General features: G+C 43.1%; 2 protein-coding genes across 2 annotated transcripts; both read left to right on the top strand.

Annotated features, from left to right (window-relative positions):
• LOC109724463 (putative protein TPRXL) lies at nucleotides 2551-3417 on the top strand. The gene is made up of 2 exons (XM_020253300.1): nucleotides 2551-2923; nucleotides 3015-3417. Exons 1-2 carry the CDS (start codon nucleotides 2568-2570, stop codon nucleotides 3319-3321), a joined length of 663 nt encoding a protein of 220 aa, XP_020108889.1. The 5' UTR covers nucleotides 2551-2567; the 3' UTR covers nucleotides 3322-3417.
• LOC109724207 (ras-related protein RABD2c-like) lies at nucleotides 3360-5021 on the top strand. The gene is made up of 3 exons (XM_020252948.1): nucleotides 3360-3422; nucleotides 4266-4421; nucleotides 4914-5021. Exons 1-3 carry the CDS (start codon nucleotides 3360-3362, stop codon nucleotides 5019-5021), a joined length of 327 nt encoding a protein of 108 aa, XP_020108537.1.

Below are 14090 nucleotides of genomic sequence, written 5' to 3'. Positions count from 1 at the left end.
TCTGCGCGCGGAGGGACCGGTCTCCCCGACTTGGGACCGGTCCCCGAGAGCTTCAGCTAGGGTCACGCGTTCGGGTACCGGTCTCTCCCAGAGAGACCGGTCCTCGGGAGACCGGTCCTTGCCTGTGAGACCGGTCCCCGAGAGCAATATTTTCAGGACTTAGCCAAATTTCTGGCTTTCTCGCTCGGATCACGTTCGGGAACCGGTCCCTCCCTGCCAGGGACCGGTTGCCTCACGCAACCCCGCAACATCCGCCGATGGGACCGGTCCCTCCCTGCTAGGGACCGGTCCCCGAGAGCAGTTTTGCTCCAGTGCAGATTTTGCACCAATTGCTCTCGTGGACTCGTTTTCAATGCACTTTTGGTGATTTTAATATCTTTGGCTTCTCCAAAGCTCACCAACACGACCCTTGGTTGGTTCTGCATGAAGTCTAATCCTCGTATTTCGAGAATTCATTTCCTCACATCCATGGTCCAACATGGCCTTTCGGGTTCCGTTTTCGCGTCCAACGCGCACCGAAACACCCAAATGCTCCCGAACCTCAATCTCGCATTGTTTCGATTCTAATTCGCGCTGAGCAACGCTAAAACCTTTCCAACTCCCTTGGAACTCAACTTTAACCATTCCAACATTGTTGGAATGATAAATGGACTTTGTCCAACTATTCCTTTCGCACACTTTAGTCAATTTGACCAAAGTTCGATATTCTCTACCGAGTTTCGGTATGTTACACTGCGGGTGGCCGCGGATCTCCCAAGAGACACTGGCAGCGCGCGCGGATGGAGGGGGACCGGCGGGAACGGTGCCGGAGGTCGGTCTCGGCCTAGGGATGGAGGCCCGACACGTGTGGGCGACTTCTCGAGATAAAAAGTCGAGAAGGGTGGCGGTTAGGTAGAGAAGATGATGGAGGAGAGGCCGACCAAGCTTTTCCGGCGGCCGGGGACGCTCACCGACGGCTAGGGTGCGCGCACAGCAAGGGCAGGGACTTGCTGATGTTGACTATGGCATAGCTGGGGAGCTGGGTCGGCTAGATCTAGGGTTTCATGCATAGAAACCCTAGCTGCCACTAATATACCATGTGCACTTTTGCAGATAAAACCCCATACCTAATTATTTTCAGCTGAGTCCCTGCTGGCACGTGTATTTTGCGCACAAGCACCTTGATGTTCGAAATCACGCAAAACGGTACATAAAATATTTGGCTTTTCGCAGATTTTTCGTTTTGCCAATTTCGACCCCTCAGCGAACATCTCGCGATTCCCGGAGATCCGTCCATCGGATTTCCGATCGGATCACGCAAGCGCGTTCAGTACGACTGGGGCATCAAATCTACAATTTTGTTTCATCAGCTTTGGTCGTAGATTTGCGACGAAACTCATCCGCTCTCCAATTTTCCAAACCCCCCCCCCCCCCCCCCCCCCCCACACACACACATATATATATATATGTAAATCCAATAAACCCCCTTTTTCTCGAAAATCGTGCCTCAAAATCTAATTCCGTCAATTTTTTGGGTCCAGGATAGTCGAACCGTCGAGAACGAGCTATTGGATCACTATGAACGGAGTCCACACTACAAGAAACGACAGTATTGGTGGCAAAAATAATGTGGCGATAAATTTTGTCACCACTATATAGTTACTTATTGTGGCAATAAAAAAAATTGCCACTGATTAGTTAACTAAAAGTGGCAATGCTACTTTCGCCATTGAATGATTATTTTATCGCCACTATTTGGTTATCTATGGTGGCGATAAAACAAATGGCCACCGATTAATTAACTTAAAGTGGTGACACTACTTTCGCCATTAAATAATTATTTTGTTGCCACTAAATTGTTATTTATGATGGCGATAAAAAATATTGCCACTGATTAATTAATTTAAAGTGGCAATATTACTTTCGCCACTAAATGATTATTTTATCGCCATTGTTTGGTTACCTATAGTGGCGATAAAAAAATTTTGCCACCAATTAATTAACTTTAAGTGGCGATAAAAAAATTTAGCCACCAATTAATTAACTTTAAGTGGCAATACTACTTTCGCCACTGAATGACTAATTTTTTGCCACTATTTGGTTAGCTATAGTGATGATAAAAAAAATTGACGCATATTATTAATAAAATTACAATAAAAATAAAATATTTAAAACGTTTATATCAAAATAATGTATAGTGAAGGTGAAAAAACTATAGTTGTTAAAAATTGAGGGTGAAAATGTATAGAGACACTTTCAACATCAGATCATTTTGAAATTGCTTTATGAATTTTAATTTTATTTTGATTAACACCTCTGAACTTCTTTTGATTATTTTATTCTAGTTAATTTAGTTGAATTTTTAAATTCAAGAGCTTTATTAATTAGTGTTTACCTATTAATTATTGTCATTTATTTTTTAAAAATTAATTAAATTTAACTTAAATAAATAAATAAATAAATAAATAAATTACAAATTATTAATTAAATTAAATTTTAAATTTTAAATTTTAAAAATTAACTTATTAAATTTAAAAATTAAATTAAATTATTAGTTAATTAAATTAAATTAAACCCAATCGAAATCGATGCCATTGCGGTTAAACAAATTCTTCAAACCCGAAACCCGAAACCCGATACCCGAAATCCGAAACCCGATGCCTTTCACGCTCGTCGACCTCCTCCTCCTCATCTTCGTCTTCCTCTTCCTCTTCTTCTTCACCCTCCCAACTCTTTTCCTTTTTTCCCCTTCTCCACCCAAAAACCCTAGCATCCTCCTCCTCCTCCTCCTCCTCCTCTCTCTCGTCCTCCCCACCCTCTCCTCGTCCATGGCGCAGAGCAACAACAGCGCCATCCCCATCACCGAGCAGTTCCGGTCCCTCGTCGGCAAGGCCGATCGCCGCTTCTCCCGCGTCCGCGATCGCCCCTCCCACGACCGCAATCGGTAAACCCTAACCCCCTACCTCCCCCAAACCTCTCACCCCGAACCCTAATTCGATCCCTCTTCTTTTTCTTCTTCTTGTTCTTCGATTCAGGGACGATGGGGACTTCCCCACAAGGCGTTCAAGATCTACACGCGGCTGTGGAAGATGCAGCAGGAGCACCGCGCGGCGCTCACCGAGGCCGGGATACGGCGGTGGGAGGTGGGCGAGATCGCGTACCGCATCGCCCAGCTCTACTACGGCTAGTACCGCCGCACCAGCGACTCCTCCTACCTCGCCGAGGCCTTCGTCTTCTACGAGGCCGTCCTCGACCGCGAGTACCTCCGCGACGCCCCCTCCGCCGCCGCCGCCACCGCCTCCGAGGTCGCCCTCACGCACAAGCAGCTCCGTCTCCTCGTAAGGTTCCTCAACGTTTCGCTCATCCTCGGGCGCCGCAAAATGGTCTTGCGGCTCGCATCGCTCCTCCGGATCATCCTCGAGGAGCACAGGCGGAGTTTTCAGGTATACAACTGTTTGTCTCTTTGTACATTGTTGTTTATTTCTATATCTGCTCTACATAATTGAGCTTGAGTTGTTTGATATGATTATAGTTTCATAGTATTAGTACTTCTTTGTTCTCACATGCTGCACCAAAGTATTACGAAATCTTATGGCAACTCTTTTATATATATATATATATATATATATATATATATATAGATATATAATTGAGTTACTGGTTTGATTTGTATTCATGTTCCTTTTCATATCCAAGTTGTAGCTGCATTCGTTTAGTGTTTAATTCATATCATATTCATACCCTAACCATTTAATATGCATTTTGTTGCACATTTATATCTGTATCTATATTTAGATTGATGGTATTGAATTGTGGTGTCCGTTTAATATATCTATGCCTTGTAGAAGTGTATTGAGCATTATTTGATCTGTTGTCACCTCTACTCAAGGCTGGTGTGTAAGGAACAATGCAGCTTCCATGCTCAGGATAGAGCTTAGGCTGTATATCTATCGATAGCACGGAGGCCTCCGTGTACCATTTATATATATATATATATATATATATATAATATATATAATATATATATATATATATAGAAGCTAGGCTGGTATAAAAAATGCTTTTAAGCATGTTTAATGAAAGTCTATTTCTCAACCTCATTTTTCAGTCGAGAGGTACACTTTTTTAAGAGAAGGAATATATATCTAAGAAATCAAGTTTTGAAGAAAATACAAGTATTCAGATTTTTTCATGGGTGTATGTGTACATTATCTCTTTTTTAATCATATGCCTACTGATCAAGAATCCCCACGAAACATTTCATGGTATTGATCCTGGAATTGCAGGTTGTGTATGATGTGACAGACCAAGAGAGTTTCAATAATGTAAAGCAATGGTTAAATGAGATCGACCGTTATGCAAGTGAGAATGTCAACAAGCTTCTTGTGGGTAACAAGTGTGATCTTACAACAAACAAAGTTGTGTCTTATGAGACGGCTAAGGTAATTTCAATTTCTTCCCTCATCCTTTTTCTGCTCTACACATCGTTAACATCAAAAAGGTCAAGAATCCTTGTTATAAGTTACTAATGTAGATATAATGAGACTTGGGTATTTCAGTTAAAAAAGTGAAACCACCTCCAACTGCAAAAATGAAAAAATAACTTGATTAGAAATCCATTTTATCCGCCTACAATTAGAGTTTCATAGTTTTTAAATTTCCCTCTTGAAAGGTCTTATTGAAATATCTTGACTTAATCAAAATCTACTCTTAATCAACTAATTGCTTTTCATTCGTATATTTAACAGTTAATGTCATTGCTGGCCTGTTCAATTCTCAATTTTCTGCTAGTTTTAATTAGATTTTGGTAGAAAGCGATGCAAAAGGATTTTGTATTATGCATGAGATATATGCTATTTAGGGTGTCTCTACTTCTCTTTTCTTTGTTAGGAGTATTAATTTTGATGTTTATTTAATTATTTTGTCCCCTTCAGGCATTTGCTGATGAAATTGGCATTCCATTCATGGAGACTAGTGCAAAAAATGCCACTAATGTTGAACAGGCCTTCATGGCCATGACAGCTGCTATCAAGAATATATAGGTGCACCGGCTAAGCAAGTTTTATTTTGTAGAAATTATTCCTATGTTTAGCTGCACTATTAAGTTACTAGCTGAAATACCTGATTTGTGTAATAATTATAAGGGTAAATTGAATTACCTGTTCTTGAACTTTTGAGTTAACTTTCATTTTGGTCCTCAAAACTTTTGATTTCGACTTTCAAGACCCTAAACTGTTGGTGAGGTTTCAATTTAGTCCCTAAACTCTGAACAATGTTTCATTTATCCTTAGAGTAATTATCGCTAGCACTTAGTTCATCTATTTGTTTGTTCACCATGAATTCATTGGTTTTTCATCCATTCATACTTTCATTCCAGAGGTCCAATTCTTATATAGAGAAAAATTATAAATCAGTGGATGGTAGGGTTGAAATATGCGATGGAAAAAGTAATTAATAAATGTATGGTGCATAGATGTACAAATGCACTGGGTGTAGGCAACAATTTATCCTCCAATAGTAAATATGTGTGAGGATTAAAAGTGAAACTCTTTGAAGAGTTTAGGGAACCCTAACGTCAAAATTGAAAGTGCAAGGACAAAATGAAACTTGGCTGAATGTTCGGGGAGTAGTGGAGCACTTTACCCATAATTGTTACACAAAGATGTATTCTTGAACTATAGATTGTTAATCTTGGGGTGTGAATTGCCTAGCTAACTCATTGTTAGATTTGAGAAAATCCTCGAAGACCTTCAGAATTTAACACTTCCCTTTGAAGTAGTTTCAGATTATTTGGTTAGGTCATGGAATATTTTATTAAGTTTCCGAAAGTTCTGTCTAGAATGGTTCAGAGTCCTTTAATTAGTTCTATGGAGTTATTCTGGTTTCAAGGAATACGCTAGTTGAGGGGTTCAAATTGAAGAAATGAGTAGTTCAGGGACCCACTTCCAACTGACCTATATTTGGAGATGAATCCACATGTAGTATTCCAGCATTTGGACTTCTCATAGAGTCCTTGAACTAAAATAAATTTGTGCATAGTCATTTCATAAGCTGACCTTTTGACCCTGTTTAAAGTAAACTAAAATAAGTTAGTCGTCATTATATAGGAAATGGGATAATATAGTGTCTATAAGGGGAAATAAGAAAAATTAGATTTTCATGCGGTCAGGACTTGAATGATATATGTTGAAGTTCAGGGTACAAATTGCTATATCGAGATACTAGAGGAGCAATCCATACATTGTACCCCTTGTTTTTTGCCAAATCAATATGCTAATAATTTGTTCCACTATTAACTGTCCAAAACTACCTGATGCTAATTTCAGGATGGCGAGCCAACCGGCCATGGGTAATGCTAGGCCGCCTACAGTGCAAATCCGCGGCCAACCCGTCAACCAGAAGAACAATCTAACTGTTCTTGCACAAAAGATGTGATTGATAGGTATGATTTGTTGCTGCAATTCTAATGGGACATTGAAAAATGCAATTTTGACCTTCTTTGTTTTTGATGATTTTCAATATTTTTTTTATACTTTCCAGTTTTGAATGTACTACTCATTCTGTATTGTACACATACTTCTTGGTCGGGAATTTCCTACTCATGTATGCCTTAACCGTGTTTGTCTTACTAGCTTGGAGAATTGTTCTGCCATGCCAATTTTATTGTGGATTCTCTTTGTATGCTTTGTAAATTTTTTCTTAATGCATGAATGTCACATGACAGATATAATATATGTTCTAATATACGATCTAGTTCTCCACGGGAACATATTCGTAGAAGCATGCTTGTTTCTGTGCATGCCTTTAATCCATGCGCATTTTTGCATCAATGCATGTGTGTAAATTGGTGGTTATGTGTAATGGCCGTATTTATTTATGTTTGTATGCATATGTATTTAAATGCAGAGAGACAAGCACACATTATCTAATAATGATCGAATTGGCATAATACTTGTTTATGTTGAATTTGGGCATGATAACAACATGAACTGTTGCTAAATTGATTTGCTGGCACCTATGATCTATTCCCCCTTTTTCTACTTCTCTTCCATGTCTGTTTTTTTTTTTTCCCTTAATGAGAGTAGAACATGCATGTACATAGTTTTGACAATTGTCTATTTTGTTAATAATTCATTAAATCAAAAATTCAAAAAGACAAATTGTTTGTGTATCCAACTATGCAAAAAATATTCTAACTTGTTGTAGATTGTTTAATGTATATACTTTTCTTTTATTTCTTTTATTTGTTGCAGGAAATGAATTGCTGTTGAAATAGGAGCTGAAGCATTTTTTTTTTATCGTTTTTAAATATTTTCTATTTTTAAAGTTGAGAGAGTTAGGAATGATGTTGAATTGTATATCGAATATTATTACTCTATTACCTTTAAATTGACTTTGCTATTATTTTGTTTTTAAGCTGTTGTGAATTAGAAGTCAATTAGCCTTTTAAATTGTTGTTAAAATAATAACTTTGTTTACTTTAATATTTTGTTTGTTATTTTGTATATGTTCTGTTTATAAAATATGAGCTGTATATTTTTATATTTAGTTTATTACCTTTTTATTATTGGTGGTCATTTATTGCACAGTTGGTGGCGACAAAAAGTTGCATTTTTATTTTTAATTAAGGTGGCGACTGTGATGGTTGCCACTTAAGGTAATATTTGGTGGCGAAAATGTATTGCCATCTTATCTCCATAAAAAATGACGACTAAGAAGGGCCACTAAAAAGTCATATTTGATGGCGACAATATGTCGCCACTCTATCTTTAATAAGGTGGNTTTAATAAGGTGGCGGCTAGCAATGGCCACTAAAAGTCATATTTCGTGGCGATAAAATGTCGCCACGCTATTTTAAAAAAGGTGGCGATTTTTCATGCGTCGCCACAATTTCATTTAGCGGCAACACTTTCGGTGGCAGCTTGTGGCGACTTTAAAAATCGCCACCTTTTAAAAAGGTGGCAACTTATATATATATGGTGGCGACATTACTCGCCACTAATATATAATATTCTTGTAGTGCCAATACGCATCAAAAGCCATCTCTACTAATTGGCCTCTCCGAAAAATCGGAGTTACTATGCACTTTAAGTAATTAGTACATGTCGCATAACTTCTCCATCCTAACTCGTTTTCTTCAGAAACTTGACGAGTGCTTATGTAATTAAATTACACACAAAAATATCATCAACGAAGGGTTTATCTGCATAGCACAAATCTTAGTCCTCACAAACGAGCCCGAGATTGGGGAATTGGACGTGTTTTAGTTTCAGCGTGCAGTGTTCGCTGAACTTCGAGTCGCTCCCGCGCTCTCCAAAGTGGTCGGCCATGCTCCGAATCATGAGCACGGCCTCCGGCATGTCGAGACCTATCAGTAGGTGTCTCGGCCAGGCTCGAATGTCCTCGGTTTACTGTCGGGCCGTAAAAATCTGAAAATCACATAAAATGATGTGATTTTATATAGTTGCAAGGGCTTATGTGCAAATTTACGTTTCGTGGTTGCTGTGGGTAGCGTGTGCGGGCAGCGGGTGACCTCTGGACTGGTTGTCCAAGGCCCCAGGCCTTTTCGAAAATCGAAGTTACTATTCACTTTAAGTGATTAGTAAAGGTCGCGTAACTTCTCCATTCTAACTCATTTTCTCCTGAAACTTGACGAGTGCTTATGTAATTAAATTACACACAAAAACATCGTCAACAAAGAGTCTAATTGCACTGCCAAATTCTCAGTCCTTACACGGCAAAAATTCGATATGGATATAGTTTAAACAAAATTCATATTTCTTCAATCTCTAAATTCTTTGAAAAATATTGCTTAAAAAACGAATTCGCCAATTATTCGAATATGCAATTTATATGAAATTATACGTTCACCAATTAAAAATTCGGGATCAAAAATTCGGCTATTAAATTAAGTTTTTTTCTCTAAATTTATGCTACTAGCATATATAGTTATAAATTCTTAAGAATATAAAAATAGAGATTAACAAAATAAAGTAGATTAAGTGAAAAAAAAAATAATAGCAAATTTTATTGTCATCTCCATCTTTATCTTTTTCATGATCCACATATTCTAGAAGTTTATGAAGTCTTTTAATAATTCGCAAATAATTCGGCAAAATTCGGAAAGAGATTTTGCGCTTTTTTTGGCCGAATAGTTCGGCATACGCGATTTATTCGCAAATAATAAATCTAACACAAAAATTCGCATTTTATTTTGAATTTTGGGGAATAAATCGCATACAAATCGTTTTATTCGGATTTTCAATAATTTGCGAATAATTCGTGAATAGTTCAGGAATTAACTAACTATGAGTTCGAGAACTAAAGTGTCAAGGATGTCATAGTTAATTTGAGGGCTAAAAGTGTAAGGAAGTGAATTCTCGAAACTCGAGGATTAGACCTCGATTAGAATCGACTATTCGTCGAGGGTGTAGGCTTCGGAAAGTCCGAAGGCGATTATAATGCATAAAGTGCATTAAAGAAGGGTCCGCGGGAGCACCAGTGCAAAATCTGCACTGGAGCAGAAATGCTCTCGGGGACCGGTCCCTAGCAGGGAGGGACCGGTTCCATCAGGCTGGGTTGCGGAGGTCTCTGATGAGACCGGTCCCTGATTGGCAGGGACCGGTTCCCGAACGTTGGCCTGGCGAGACTTAGCCAAATTTGGCTAAGTCCCGAGAATGCAGCTCTCGGGAACCGGTCTCTCGGACAAGGACCGGTCTCCCGGGGACCGGTCTCTCAGGCAAGGACCGGTTCCCGAACGCGAAAATCCCTCTGCTCGAAATGGCAGCCTTCGGGGACCGGTCCCAAGTCGGGGAGACCGGTCCCTCCGCGCGAAAACTGCCCAGTGAGGGTAGTGCACTAGGGTGAAAGTTGAGGGGCTTTTATGCAAAATGGCCTTTATTAGAGGTGGGGGACCCCTCTCTCTCACTCTCAGCTGCTTTCTCTCTCTCTCTTACCCTCTTTTCTCTCTCTCTCTAAGAAAGAAAAGAAAAGAAAGAGAAGAAGGAGAAGAAGAAGAGGAAGGAGAAGAAGAAGAGAAAGAAGAAGAAAGAGAAAGAGAAGACTAAGAAGAAGAAGAAGAAGAAGATATCTTCTTCTCTCCCTCTCCCTCAAGCTTGAAGGAACCTTGTGTAGGGGTAAGCTCTAAACCCTTTAATGGTGTTTCTAGGGTTTTGGGGTTTTTATGGTTTGAATGGGACCTAATGGAACTAGGGAGAAGGTTCGAGCTCGCAATTGAAGCTCGCACCACGGATTTCTTCCCCGTTGCCATCCTAGGGCACGGAATTGGGTTTTTGGTAAATCTAGGGTTTTGATCTAATCTAATAGGTCGCAAACCTAATTGCTAGGTCCCGGAACGCGTCGGCGAAGTCGGTTTCTCGATCCGACGAGCGGGTGCGGAGAAATCGCCGAATCGGGTACTCGAGGGCTCGCTTCGCCCCGAGGAGTTGAAGCGGCGTACAAGAACCCCAACGTCGAGTTTTCTACTATCACGGCATCGCCAAGAGGTGGGTGGTGTCCATCCCGAAGCAATCGGGCTCCCTCCTATGTCTTAGTATATTTGATCTTGCATCTTGTATTATTGCATTATAGGATTAGTATGCATTGCCTTTCCTTATGTTTTTCCTTCATGGTATCGTAGCGTACATCGGATAATTGATATATTGGATTGATAAGGATTGGGTCGAGATTGTGAATCCTATGATGTAGAGAAAATGATGAACTATGAACGAGTGGCATCTAGTTAATAGTAAACTATGAACGAGTGGCATCTAGTCGATAGCGGACAAACGGACAATCTAGTTAATAGTGTATGCGACACCTATGGACTATATGATGATTGTGACTCTAGAGGACAGGGTATCCTCGAGCTTAGAGGATTGGATCATGCTCACGGTCTGTTAAATCTTGTGATGGAAGCCCCACACAAGTAGTGCGCTCCGGATGTTGGTCACGCCAGGGATTGCCTATATGGCCCCGCCAGACGGTCTCGGGTCCGTAGTGTGAGTTAATTCTCCCTACGTGTCGAGATGGCTAGTGAGCTGTAGGCGAGCCTTCGGGTAAGCCATGAGATTAATGAACAAGTAAATGAGGTTAATGAACGAGTGAATAGCTTCACCCTTGGACATGATAACAGATTAGTTGCTTACCTATTTCATTGGACATGCATTCATATACTTATGATTGGGCATGGTAGCGTAGCTTCATTTCCGCCATTTACAGCTTTCCTTATCTATCTACCTATCTATCGATTGTCTACTTATGCCCGCTTGGACCTAGTGGGGAGATCGGCGGAGTCGGCGGCCGAACCCACTGGGAACTAAGGAAGTTAGTTCTCACCCCCATTTTACCACAGGTTCCAGTTCGGGCGTCCCCGGTGAGCGTGAGGATCGCGGTAAGGGCCCGGCGTTCTAGTCGCATTAGCTACCTCCTCTTCTTGCATTAGCCGTCACCCCTTTTGTATTTGAGAGTAGATGTTGTATAGGGTGAGGGTTGATTGCTTGTATTTATATTTTGGAAGAATGTAAAAGATGTATCTAAATGTAGTAAATCAAATGAATGTAATAGATAGTCTCTTCTCTCTTATGTACTTGTATATGTTTCTATACTTGTATCTTGCTCTTGTTTATAGCACTAGTGGTGCTTATTGATCGTGTATTTATGAATTGATTCCTGGGTAAATTCTTATGCACGATCTGTTGGTTAGCCTTGGACGGACAGGGGAGGTCCTGTCCGTTCGGCGTCTGTTCGACGCGCCCGGGCCGGACCAAATTGGTAGCGGTCGCGGGGCGTGACAGATAAAGTGGTATCAGAGCACTTAAGAGCAAGTAAAGAGAGAGTCTAGGATGACCTAGGAGACCCTAGGTTGGTGAACCCTAAGGTTATAGGGACGTGAGTGAACGTGAACCCATGGCGGTGGCGGAAGTTGATTGATTGGGTCGAAGTTGATGGCACATCTCTAGCTGTGAATAGAGACGGATACAAGTGACACTAGTTCTTGGCTTGTAGTGGTTGTGTCGGCGGCCGACGACGCAACGCTAAGAGTCCAACACTAGAGCACTTGCGAGCTTCCGCCCGATTTTATTGTTGAGTCGTTTAGTTTTGTGAACGTTGAGGAAGTTATCGGATTGAGATAACTAACCGAGTTGTTGCTTTTCAGGAGCAATGTCCCCAAGGCGTTATGCGCGTAGGTCTGCTCCGGTACCGCCTTCTGCGGAGCCCGAGCAGCCAAGATCGGAGGAGGTGCAGGAGCTGCGGGAGCAGGTCGCTGCAATGTTGGGCGCGATGCAGCGCCAGGAGGCTCGGTTCGAGCAGCTCCAGGAAGTTGTGGAGCGGCAAGCGGCAGCGGCGGCGGCCGCGACGGCGGCAGGAGATCGCGATCCGCCCGCACCTTCGGCACGCACGCCGGTAGCGGCCGAGGGTGAGGGCATAGCGGCGGTTCCGATGGCGGCGGTTCCCCCGCCGACAAGTGCGCCTCCGACAGCTTCGGGTTCGGCGACGCTTGATACGACGGCCGATGAAGTGGAGCGGGAGCGTGCGCTAACGGCTTTAATGAGGTTTATGAAGTTTAAGCCACCAACTTTTGAAGGGGGGAAAGTGGAGCCGTCGGTGGTAGAGTCTTGGGTAGACTCTATGGAGACTCTCTTCGAGGACCTATATACCTCGGAGAAAGATAAGGTGCCTTTCGCCACCCATTGCCTCGACAAGGCGGCGAAGGTGTGGTGGAAGCGGTTGAAGCGGGATCGACCCTCTGATCTTCCGCCAATGCTCTGGGAGGAGTTCAAGAAGGAGATGTTCGGAAACTACTTCCCCGACACCGAGAAGCGGAAGTTGAAGGAGAGGTTTCGCAAGTTGAGGCAGGGAGATCGCTCGGTGGCGGACTACGAGCAGGAGTTCTCCCACATTATAGACTGCGTCCCGGACGTGGTCAAGGACGACGCGGATCGAGCCGAGTGGTTCTTGCGAGGACTTCGGCCATGGATATATAGAGCGGTGCAGCTATTCCAGCTCACAACTTTCGCCGAGGTCTTCAACAAGGCGCTGTGGGCAGAGCATGGAGATGCCCATGTGCGGGAGGAGCGTGAGTTGTTGGCCGGATCCCAAGACAAGGGGAAGAAGCGATCGGGCGGCGGTTCGGGTGGACAGTCGAGTTCGAGGAGGCCCCCGAAGCATCCGCGGTCGCAGTCGTGGGGCCGTGGGCCGCGGCGTTGCCCTATTTGTGGAGATCGAGGCCATCGGGCACCGCAGTGTAGTCAACGACAAGGACGGTGCTTTAACTGCGGACAAGAAGGACATATTAGCCGTGACTGTCCGGCAAGGGCCTCGTCTACTCCGTCGGTCGCATCGGCTCCAGCGCCCCCGCCTTATCAGGGAGGGGCCCCCTATGTTCCCGTGTCAGCAGGACGCGCATTGGCGCCGCGCCAGCCGGAGGTGACTCGATCAGCGCCGAGCGGACGGGTATTCGCCGCTCAGGCCCAAGCCGAGGAGCCTGCCCTAGCCGAGGAGCCTGATGTTGTGGCAGGTATGGTTCTAATCAATGGAGTTCGCTCCAGAGCTATGTTCGATACGGGTGCCACGCATTCATTTATTAGTAGAGCATTTGCACGCATGCATGACATACCCATAGAAGCAAGTGGCAAGTGGCGAGTCGAGGGTCCCGAGTTATCATTTAACACCTATACGGAGTGCTCGTCGTGTCCGGTGCAAGTGGGTGATTGGATAATGCCCATTCGGATGTTGGAACTCACTAAACTGGAGGCGTACGACGTTATTTTAGGTATGGATTGGCTCTCGAAGTATTACGCCACGATCGATTGTAAGAATAAATTGATCACTTTTCGGGAGCCCGGACAGAAGGAGTTCGTTTATCAAGCTTGTCGGAGTTCTTGCTTCGTCGCGACAGTATCGGCGACGAGAGCTAGGAAGTTGGTCAGCGGCGGTTGCGCGGCATTTTTGGCGACCGTCGTGGAGGTGGACCGGGTGGTGCCGAAATTAGAAGATTTATCGGTGGTGCGGGAATTTCCGGATGTGTTTCCCACGGAGTTATCGGGGATGCCGCCGGATCGGGAGATCGAGTTCGTTATAGACTTGATTCCCGGGACGGCGCCGATCTC

This window comes from Ananas comosus, linkage group 18 (assembly GCF_001540865.1).
Source record: "Ananas comosus cultivar F153 linkage group 18, ASM154086v1, whole genome shotgun sequence".
NCBI classification, from domain to species: Eukaryota; Viridiplantae; Streptophyta; class Magnoliopsida; order Poales; family Bromeliaceae; genus Ananas; species Ananas comosus.
The sequence above is the reverse complement of the archived record's forward strand: the minus strand, read 5'-3'. Positions and strand labels throughout refer to the sequence as shown.

What these genes read in the sequence shown, in the direction of transcription:
- LOC109724463 (XM_020253300.1), top strand. Translation starts at nt 2,568, where the DNA reads ATGCCATTGCGGTTAAACAAATTCTTCAAACCCGAAACCCGAAACCCG. An exon ending in CCCTCCCACGACCGCAATCG is followed by an intron (nt 2,924 to 3,014) that starts GTAAACCCTAAC and finishes TCTTCGATTCAG; the next exon opens with GGACGATGGGGACTTCCCCA.
- LOC109724207 (XM_020252948.1), top strand. Translation starts at nt 3,360, where the DNA reads ATGGTCTTGCGGCTCGCATCGCTCCTCCGGATCATCCTCGAGGAGCAC. An exon ending in AGCACAGGCGGAGTTTTCAG is followed by an intron (nt 3,423 to 4,265) that starts GTATACAACTGT and finishes CTGGAATTGCAG; the next exon opens with GTTGTGTATGATGTGACAGA. An exon ending in TGTCTTATGAGACGGCTAAG is followed by an intron (nt 4,422 to 4,913) that starts GTAATTTCAATT and finishes TGTCCCCTTCAG; the next exon opens with GCATTTGCTGATGAAATTGG.